This window comes from Papaver somniferum, chromosome 6, assembly GCF_003573695.1.
Source record: "Papaver somniferum cultivar HN1 chromosome 6, ASM357369v1, whole genome shotgun sequence".
NCBI classification, from domain to species: domain Eukaryota; kingdom Viridiplantae; phylum Streptophyta; class Magnoliopsida; order Ranunculales; family Papaveraceae; genus Papaver; species Papaver somniferum.
In genome coordinates, this window is record NC_039363.1 from 162,049,286 (window position 1) to 162,060,041 (window position 10,756).

Below are 10,756 nucleotides of genomic sequence, written 5' to 3' on the forward strand. Positions count from 1 at the left end.
CCCATCTCTCATACTTAGGTTTTACCAGCTAATGATGAATCCATCAATATTTTCAGTAAATGGTGAAACCACCATTTAATCATCATTCTTTCACCAACTCTCAAACTGAGAACCCTGGTACGTGCTCACTCGAGCACTAGGCATTACATGGGCGTTCATCATCCCATGTGGTCGGTCCCTCTTCATTCATGACTAATTTTCAACAATTCGCCTATTGATGGAGGATTGATCGAAAATTAGGGTTTTGAATAAACGCTCTGTGAAACCATCATTATGAGCAATTTCAAACACTAATAAATTTATGTTGATCCACCAATCAGCATAAAAATTAATTATACAATATTCGGTAATCTACCAATATTTTAATTAATATTTTATTGGGTCACGTCACCAGTAAATAATTCGCCGAATCGAGCAATACTTGCTCAATTGCTCGAATATTGATCAATATTCAACAACTCATCAGTAATTTGTCGAATTGAGCAATACTAGCTCAGTTGCACGACAGAATATAAAAAATCACTAATTTGGTGAATTGAGCAATGCTTGCTCAGTTGCTCATCAAATCCTCAATATTCAGTAATTCGCAGAATTGAGCAATACTTGCTCAGTCGCTCGTCAGTAATTCATCAGTGAATCAACAATACTGACATCCCTTCAGAGAACTACATGTTCAACCCGTGAATCGCTGAGCATTCATCATTCATGCTCGATTCAACGAAACTCAGACTCATTGTCAACAATTGACTAATCAAAACACGTCTGCCCTGCAGACTCCACGACTTGTGAGACATCAATCACGTCACAAATGGGGGGATATCACGTAGGTTTTTGGTATGGCAGTCTACGGCACGTGGATTCATCCACAACGAGAAATGTACATAAGTCGTGTAAACGGTTGAAGGAGTTAGCAAAGTAGTGGGTGCACAATCATAATTCTCCACACGACATGGAACCGACTTTACCACGATCTCCCACTTTCCCACTATTTCACTCAAGAAACTGTCACATTTACAGGGATCAAGGTGTTCACAACTCTGACAATATAAATAAGTCTCTGAAACCATGATTGAACAGACAGACTCTCGTCTATGTAGAATTTCTCGAGCTATCACTCTCAGGAATTCATCAATCCATCAGAACTTATTAGAACTTATCAGTTCACCATTATTGCAGAAACCTTCAACACACCCACAATCCTCGATCATCACTGATCCCACACAATTCTCAGCTTCCCTCCTACAAATCAACCCATCTCCCTCTTTGCGATCAATTTGACTCTGGAACGGCCATTGTCTTGGTTTAGGTCGGAGTCATACAAATCGATTTCCCGAATCTAAGCACCCCCTTTGCAGCGGTGCATCTGTGTGAGGATTAATATTTTGCACGTCTGAGGAGTTTCGAAAGCACGCTCGACTCTCCACTTTCCCGAAAAACCGGCGACCCGTTTTTCTCCATCCAAAGATTGGCGTCCACAGTGGGAGATTAACTCTCGGTTGTAATCTCACATTTTCGTAAGATGGTCGGTCTTAGGACTAACTCAACCACTCCAAACCCTATCCAGGACATCCCAAATGGTAACATTCCTCATGTTCCTTCAATTGATTCTGGTTATAATGAACTTTCATACTTTACCTCTCCATTTATCTCCGTTGAATCGATTGACGGAGAAATCCCAAGTGGCTGAATTGGCACGGAGACAGGAAGACTTGTCAAGAAACGTGGATCAGCTGAAAAGAGCAATTGATAACTTGTTCACTTGCTTGGTGCACGTGACAAGGATTTTGGGAGCAGAAATGGTGGAACCTCCGAATCCCTCAACTGACGATCCTCCTCAAGCCAACAGTTTTACCACTTATGAAAAGCCAGTGGAACAAGAGGTCACACAATTGATCGAGAATCTATGTGAACTTCTACATTTCTACAGAGATCAGCGCGTGGATACTTTTGCTCCACTCAACAAAATATCATCTGACGTGCGATTCGTCCCATCATCTCCAGTGGTCGAACAAGTATTCGTGATGTCTGAATTGTCGATCAATAACATCACCTTCAACGAAGAAGACCGAATGGCAGAGGAAGGTCACAACCACGCTCTGTTTGTAACTGTTTCTATCAAAGGTTCCGAATTCTGGAGAGTTCTCATTGATACAGGTGCTTCGACAAATCTCGTCACTATGAAGACTCTCAAAGAGGCCAAAGTTCCACAAACCAAAATCGTTCATCATCCCATATTGATGACGGGTTTTGAAGGAAGTCAGAGTCATACATACGGGTATATTTACGTGGATCTGAAAGTAGGGCCAATTCAATCCACTGTCAAGCTTCATGTGATCGAGAAAGACCCTGATTATCACATGATACTCGGAAGACCATGGCTTCATGACAATAAAGTCGTTCCCTCAACGTACCACCAGTGTATGAAAGCTTTGTTCAACAACAAAATTATCCGCATCCCGGCTTCGGTGTCTCCGTATGCTCCGGTTCACGATGCCGAATTTCTGGAATCTCCAAAGAGCATCCCTGAACCTCCAAGCAAGATCTGCAGTACTCCACTCCCAAGTTGGAAGTCTATTGAGAAAGCTGACAAAACATCACCAATGGATGCTAAATCCATTAAGCCACCACCACACCACTCAAACGTCGTCAGGGTCAAGGAACAACTCATAAAAAGTCCAACTTCATTACTGATTATGATGCATAAGGGAGAGTCATTTATCTCCGTCGTAAGGATTAGCAATTAACAGGGGAGGTCGATGAAAGTCTTCCCGCCCTGAAGAATCATGCGAGAGTGAGCAGTCACTCGATGAAGAAGTTCGAGATGCACCACGACAGATGCAAGATGGCATGGATTCCACAACTGACGACCTCGAGACTATCAACATCGGAACGGACGAGAACCCAAGGCCAATTTTAATAAGTTCTGCTCTCTCACCTGAAAAACGATAAGGATTGATAGGTCTGTTGAAAGAGTATCAAGATATCTTTGCCTGGACGTACGAAGAAATGCCCGGCCTCGATGACAAGTTGGTTACTCATCATCTGCACATCACTCCCGGTTCCAAACCCGTTAAATAGCCACCCAGGAAGTTCAGATACGGAGTCGAGGAACAAATCAAGGTGGAAATCCAGAAACTACTAACAGCAGGGTTCATCAAACCCATTCAACATCCAACGTGGCTGGCGAACATTGTCCCAGTCAAGAAGAAGAATGGTCAGATCCGGTGTTGTGTAGATTTCAGGAACTTAAACAAGTGCTGCCCGAAGGATGACTTTACACTACCGAACATTGATATGTTCGTCGATGCAACCAGCGGTCACGACATGTTTTCATTCATGGAAGGTTACAGCGGATACAACCAAATCAAGATGTATGATCATGACGCTAACAAGACTGCATTCCGAACTCCCATTGGTAACTTCTATTACACAGTAATGCCCTTTGGTCTGACGAATGCAGGAGCCACTTATCAGCGAGCCATGACTGCAAAATTTCATGACATGATGCACAAGCAAGTAGAAGACTACGTTGATGATGTGGTGATGAAATTAAGGACTCGAGAATCCCACCTGGACATTCTGAGACAAGTCTTTGAGAGGTGCAGATAATATAAGCTAAAGATGAATCCTCTGAAGTGTGCTTTCGGCGTTTCTTCCGGAAAGTTTTTCGGATTCCTAGTCACTGCAGAAGGAATCAAGGTCGATCCAGACAAAACAAAAACCATCACCACCATGCCTCCTCCATGAACTGTGAAGGAACTCCAGAGTTTCGTGGGCAAGGTAAACTACATTCGGCGTTTCATTCCTGGACTGGCTCAACTCATTGCTTCATTCACTCCTCTGCTAAAGAAGGGAGCAAGTTTCACGTGGACGACCGTCTAACAAGAGGCATTTCAGAAAATACAACAAATATTACTATCACCTGCTGTCATAAAATCTCCAGTACAAGGACGACCTCTGATACTATACACATCTTCCAGTGATGTCGCTATTGGAGCACTCCTCGCCCAGGAGGATGAAGAAGGCATCGAACGTCCAATCTATTACTTCAGTCGAACAATGACGGATGCTCAACTCCGGTACCCGAATGCTGAAAGGGCGTGTCTAGCATTGGTTCACGCGATCCCGAGGTTCAGGAATTATCTACTATCAAACATGGTCGTGCTGGTAGCCAAAGCCGATCCCATAAAGTTCTTACTGTCGAAACCTGCTTTAATTGGAAGACCAGCGAAGTGGCTACTTCAAATGTCAGAATTTGACATAGCATGTGTTCCTCCAAAAGCAATCAAAGGACAAGCAGTCGCAGATTTACTTTCCGTTTTCCCTGGAGAAGATATCACGATGTTACATGAAGAAGTGCCCGGTGAGTTTCCAGAGATCTCAATTATTCAGGAAGAAACGTGCCTATTATACTTCGATGGGTCTGCCACTCCGAGCAATGATACTGGTGGAGAAGGTATTGTGCTGGTATCTCCATCCGGTGAAGTCTTCTCACATTCCTTCAAGCTGGATTTCCATTGCACCAACAACTCGGCATAATATGAAGCTTTTCTCCTAGGACTATCTTTGGCTAAGAAAGTAAGAGCAAAACACCTAGAAATCAGAGGGGACTCGAAGTTGCTGGTCAATCAAATGAATGACATGTACTCTCTCAAATAAATAACACTTGCCCCATTCAGGACTGAGGCACAACGATTATTAACTCATTTCTATGATGCAACAATTGTTCATACTGGCCGCACCAAAAATAGACATGTCAATTGTCTAGCGACTCTAGCATCCAAACTACAGTTCAAAGGGTCCGAGAAATCCATCACTATGCAAAGACGCTCTGTATCATCTATCTGGCTTGCTCAAGTCGAAGATGCTCAATCGAGCGATTTGAGAGCGCCCATTATCATGAATTGAGAAATTCTCTCACGGAAGGAAAAGTTAGTCTCAAGGAACTTAAAAACTTTTTCATGTTGCACGGAGCGTTATATTACCGCAACCATGATGGATCCCTGTCACGATGCCTTGGATAAGAGGAAGCCGGTGAACAACTCAAGCGCATACATGAAGAAATATGTGGCTAGTGGTCACACTTTACAGAAGGCTTCAAAGACTCGGATACTATTGGCCTTCCATGGAGGCTCAGTCGAGGATGCTACAAGGATCATGTCTCAACTTTCAGACACCACCTCATCATCTGGAGGTTCTAACAATCCATCACACTGGGGACTGGAGAGAACCTTACATAAAGTATCTTCGCGACAACGATCTTCTATCAGAGAAGAAAGTAGCAGTCAAACTCGTTCAGAGGGCCAAGAGTTTTGTCTACTTGGAAGGGATTTTATACCGCAAAAGCTTTGGTGGAAACCTCCTGAGATGCCTGGATGAACATGAAATTCCTACAATCCTTAAGGAGATGCACGAATGTGAACACCAAGGAAAGAAGAAGTTATTTCTCCAAATTCATGAGAAGTATTATTGGCCAACCATGGAAGATGATGCAGACGCTTATGTTCGGAGATGTCATCAATGCCAAGTTCACGGCAATCTCATTCACACTCCTTGTCTCCCATTAAATTATGTGAGCAGTCCATGGCCCTTCTACAGCTGGGGACTGGATATTATGGGGAAAATCAATCCAATATCTTCGAAGCAGCATGAATACATCATCACGACAACAGAGTATTTTACCAAATGGGTTGAAGCTATTCCTCTCTGAAGCACTACTGGAATTACAGTTGATGCCTTCATCAAAGAGCACATCATATGCAGATTTGGTGTTCCTAAACACATCATCACAGATAATGGAGGTTCTTTCGCCAACAAACATGTCACGGAATTACTCGAAGAATACGCATCAAACAAGTCTTCTCCACGCCATACTATCCCCAAGGAAACGTACAAGCGGAGAGCACCAAAAAACTTTGATCCGGATTCTCAGTCGAACAGTTCATGACAATCCACGAACATGGCATGAAGAATTGCCCATGGCTTTGTGGGCTTACCGCACCGCGCCAAGAAGCTCAATTGGGACTTCACCGTATTCTCTCGTCTATTGTGCTGATGTCATCCTCCCAGAGGAGCTCAAGATTCCCTCTGCAAGAATTGCGGAAGCAAGTGGGGTGCAGTGGGACGAAGACGAAGTGTCTAATTCGAGGATTGCTGAATTGGACATGCTTGAATGGAGAAGGTCCAAAGTAGAAAAATATGTGGAAACTTACAAACAGAGGATCTCAAAAGCGTACGACAAAATGGTAAGACCTCGAACATTTCAAGTAGGAGATTTGGTTCTGACAACAGCAAAGCATATCCAGCAAGACATGTCAGCTCCTAAGTTCTCTCCTAAATGGGAAGGGCCTTATGTAGTCATCAAGGCAGTATCTAGCGGATACTACAAAATCCTAGTTGTTAATGGAGGAATCGAATGAAACATCATCAACGACAAATGGCTCGAAACATATTACGCCTGATCCGTAGAAAACCATTACCTTTTCATCAATTCAAGCATTTCTCAAAATTTAATTTACATTCCTCCAAAGAGTATGCAAAGTACTCTTTTGTTCATTAAACATTTCATAAATGAACAAAAATTTCTTTATCAATTACTCTGCCTACAGAAAAGCCTGAACCTATTCAAAAAAAAAAAATCATAAAGGCTCACTCAGAATAAACCATCCAGCATAGGGTAATTCTTAAAGACAACCATGTCTAACTTCTTTTGAAAGTTTTTGGTCTTCACCTTGTCGATTCCAGGGCAAGTTCCTTCTCCTCTTCCAAGAAAGAAGTTGTGGTAGAAATTGCATCAGCAGCAGCGGCTGCCCTGTGGATTTTGATCATCTCAAGACGACGACGAAGCCAGCTTATGTTGAACCACAAAGTTTCACAATTCGAGATCATTTCATCCCACCTGTGCAGTTCATGGTTCTGGACATCTCGCAGATTCATCTCGTTCATCTCTTCAATAATCGGTAACAATTCGGCGACCATGGTCAGAAGGGTCGGGAGAAAACCTCTCCATATTTCCGTCGTACCAATGTGCCCATACCGTCTCCAAATTTTGGTATACAAAGGTACATGACATTTTGGAATGACGAATCCACCGACCACGCTATTATTTAGAGAAGTATTAGTCATGGGAACTTCAAAGGGGAGTCCAGTTGTTGGATACTCGTGAGCCCCATCCCTAGCCTCCACGGAATCAGTAGAGTCTTCATCAACATGGTTGCTGCTATCGTCGACCACGACCACGGATTTCCCATTCCTCCGTATTATAGCATCGACCACAACCTGAACGTCAACCTGCAACAATGAAACATTCAGAAGACATGGACAATGCTCGGTCAAAGAGAGATCTTCAGTCGAAGACTTACATACGTCTCAGTCCCAGCTTCACGAGCATACCTATAACGTGCAGGAGCCCTGACATTCCGTTTAGGTTGGGATTCATTTCCCTGGTTACCCTGCAATGGATTACTTTCTTTGATCAGGATTGATTTCTGATTACATGAAAAATGGTGGAAAACATGCTATACTCACCGGAATGGGTGTTCCAGGCTCATACTTTGTCGCAGATCCATTTCGAGAAGAAGCGCTACTACCAGACATGTTGATAAAGAGGTATGATTATGATCAAAATTTCTTCTGATAGTGCGCAGCAGGAGAAGATGTGTTGAATAAATATCAAACCCTAAGTGTTGAAATTCAAGATATAGATACTTATCCCATAAAAAAAAATAAGCCGGTTGCGGTTTCTACTGAAACCCTAAATCTCGAATCAGATGCACGGAGATATGAGAGAAGCGCCGCAACACTGGGGACTGACAGTTCAGATATAGTCAACATTGCGACTATGGATTGATGACCTAGCGTGTCACGTGTCTCCCTAGTCAGTTCATATGATCATATTTCGTGGATCGTCATTGCCTACATGGAGTTTGGGTCATCTCGCTAAACTAAAGCGTGAAGAAATTTGGCGAAAGAAACGATAAATGATTATTGTTCAAAATTTAATTTCTAATGCAGCATCTCTACATCCAAATTAATCAAATAATCATAAAGTATCTACTTCAACGGAAAAGAAATAATCTCAGAAAAATTCATGAGCAAGATCAATCAGACTCGTCCGAGTCATCAGATTTTTCAGAATTATCAGACTCATCATCGTCGTCTTTCGCTGAATCCTCTTCGAGTTCTTCATCAGAATCACTGTCAGGGCTGTTGACGAAGTCTGGATGAATGTCAAGTTCATAGTCGTCCCAGTAATCTTCCTCTTCGCGCTCAGCCTCAAGGTCGGCTTGAACCAGCTTCTCAATTTCTCTAGTACGCCGGTCTGGCTTGATTTCACGCTCCAGTGGCACCCACACGGGTTCGTCTTCTGAAGCATCCGAGTATGAAGCTACACCCTCAGCACGGGATTGAAGCCTCTCATCAGCTGTTGATATCCGACGCTGGATCCGGGCTCTTCTCCGTCGAGGGTCATCCAACTCGTCATCCTCAGATTTTCTTTTCATGAGCTCATCATAAGTGACCCTCCGGTCAGGTGCATTATTCTTCATTCCTTCAGCATGATTCGTCGTGGCTCGAGCTTTGACCGCGGAATGTTTGGAATCCTCTTCAGAAGAGCTGGAAGAATAATCTCTACTACTGGAGGTCACCATTTTATGAAACCAAGAATATGGAGTTACAAATATGCTCGCATTTGCATCTATAAATGGTAATCCTCAATTCTTACCTATTTACGATTTCACGAACTTAGTGATATCATCGTAAAACCCCAAAACTTGCTCGTTCTTTCAAACCTGCGAAATTCAGCATAAAACATATTATTCAAGAGTCAACACTGACTTTTCGAGAAACTATGAGTAATTCACATAACCCTCTATGTGAGCACTCGCTGATTTTTACGTGTACATACGCTATAAAATCACCGAATTCACACATATACTGTGAATTCACCAACTCATAAATTGTGTGTTTTCAAAACTCAATTTTTATCTAATAAGCATGAATAAGTCACGCATTTAAACAAAAAAAAATATATTTTCCGTGAGTTAATAAACTCACGTGAATAAAAAAAAAAACTTTTTGCCCGATCGAGCATTCACCTATGAAACGAGGGTCTTTCCTATTTTTGTGAAGTCCAAATAAAATTTCGAAGAGTTCTCAAACAAATTTTTATCATGAACTCCAGGACTTTTCAAAAATTCCTTTAACTCTAAGGATTATTATTTATTACTTTACGAACAAACCTACGTTCTCAAAAGTATTTGCAAGGTTCATACTTTCAAAACAAACTTGGGTTTTTATGAAACCTAGTAAACAAAACTTTTACTCCTGCAACAAGACCATGTTTATTCAAAATTTTATGTGTCTCTTCCACATTAGGGATTTTTTTTTGCTCGTTCATTAAACTAACAAACAAACGGGTATATATACATACTTTTCTAAAAATCCTTCATAAATCCTACCCATGCATGCAACCATGGGATCTTTGTTTTGTGAACAACTCATCAATCATAAAACCTACAGCAAAAAAAAAATCGCATGGATTTACCTGCCGACACCGGCCAAATTTCTGTCGGACGGTGGTCGGACGTCGGCAGGGCTGACGTGAACTTTTCCTGCTGCTGCTGAACTCGTGAGGGTGATGAAGAAAGGGAGTGCTGGTTGGTCAATAAATTTTTTTTAGGGCTTCTTCTCTTTTATATCAAATTTATTTCCAAAACCTAATAAAACATGGGTTTCCTTTTTTGGGCTCGGGCCTGCAAATCCTAAACTGACCATAACTAAACTTCCAAACGCCCAAATCAGCAGTGCATCATCTCTCCACGCTCAGATGACACTCCACCTCACTATCAGGATCCTCATATGTGCATTTGCTCGTACATGACACCATTGGGGTAAATCGAGGATTCTGAAACTACCTTTGTAGACTGAGTTCAACCACTGATCTCGTCGACTAAAAATCACCATTTAATGCATACTGCGGAACATGACTGTTCCTCAGTAAGCAGGGGACTTAATGTAGATGGTGGATTTTCAACAAAGGGAAAAATCGTAAAATCATGAGGCATGTTTTTGACACGGCTTTCACGCATGCAACGATTCATATTTTACGAAGCCATGACGAACATGTTTTCGAAAAGCCTCCACTAGCTGAGCGTTCGATCCCTGGCATTTCGTCGTGTCCTCTATGCAGAATAACGTATTTGGGAGGTTCTCCATAGATTGAGAACTTAACGCCTTCAGGATGTCGGTGATACTCACTGTTCCCTGACTGCAGGAGAGAGACCCACCTCCACATAGAAGAATAGTTGGGCTGCGGACGCCTTCAGAACGTCGGTGACACTCACCATTCCCTAATTATGTGGAGAGGGTGCATAGATTCAGGCGGTTCTCCGTAGATTGAGAACACTAACGCCTTCAGGTCGTAAACAACGTTCTGATTCCCTGACTGTGCACCATTCAGAATGGATGTGACGCTTTAACTGGCTAATATCTTTTCTGAAATAGATTACTTATGTCGTGACATCGAGTACTGAATTCCCAGAATAATCTATCGTTGCTCCTATTCCATGGTCGAATCCACGGCTTGATCTCATGGAATGGCAATAACATTGCTCCTATTCCATGGTCGAATCCACGGCCCGATCCCATGGAATGGCAATAACATTGCACCTATTCCATGGTCGAATCCACGACCCGATCCCATGGAATGGCAATAACATTGCTCCTATTCCATGGTCGAATCGACGGCCTGATCCCA

The 10,756-nt window shown here is 42.5% G+C and overlaps 1 protein-coding gene across 1 annotated transcript; it reads right to left on the minus strand.

Moving 5' to 3' along the window:
• Positions 1-8,099: 8,099 nt before the first annotated feature.
• Positions 8,100-8,648, minus strand: LOC113291725 (glutamic acid-rich protein-like). Its single transcript, XM_026541223.1, has one exon. It carries the CDS (start codon positions 8,646-8,648, stop codon positions 8,100-8,102), a length of 549 nt encoding a protein of 182 aa, XP_026397008.1.
• Between the last annotated feature and the right edge of the window lie 2,108 nt (positions 8,649-10,756).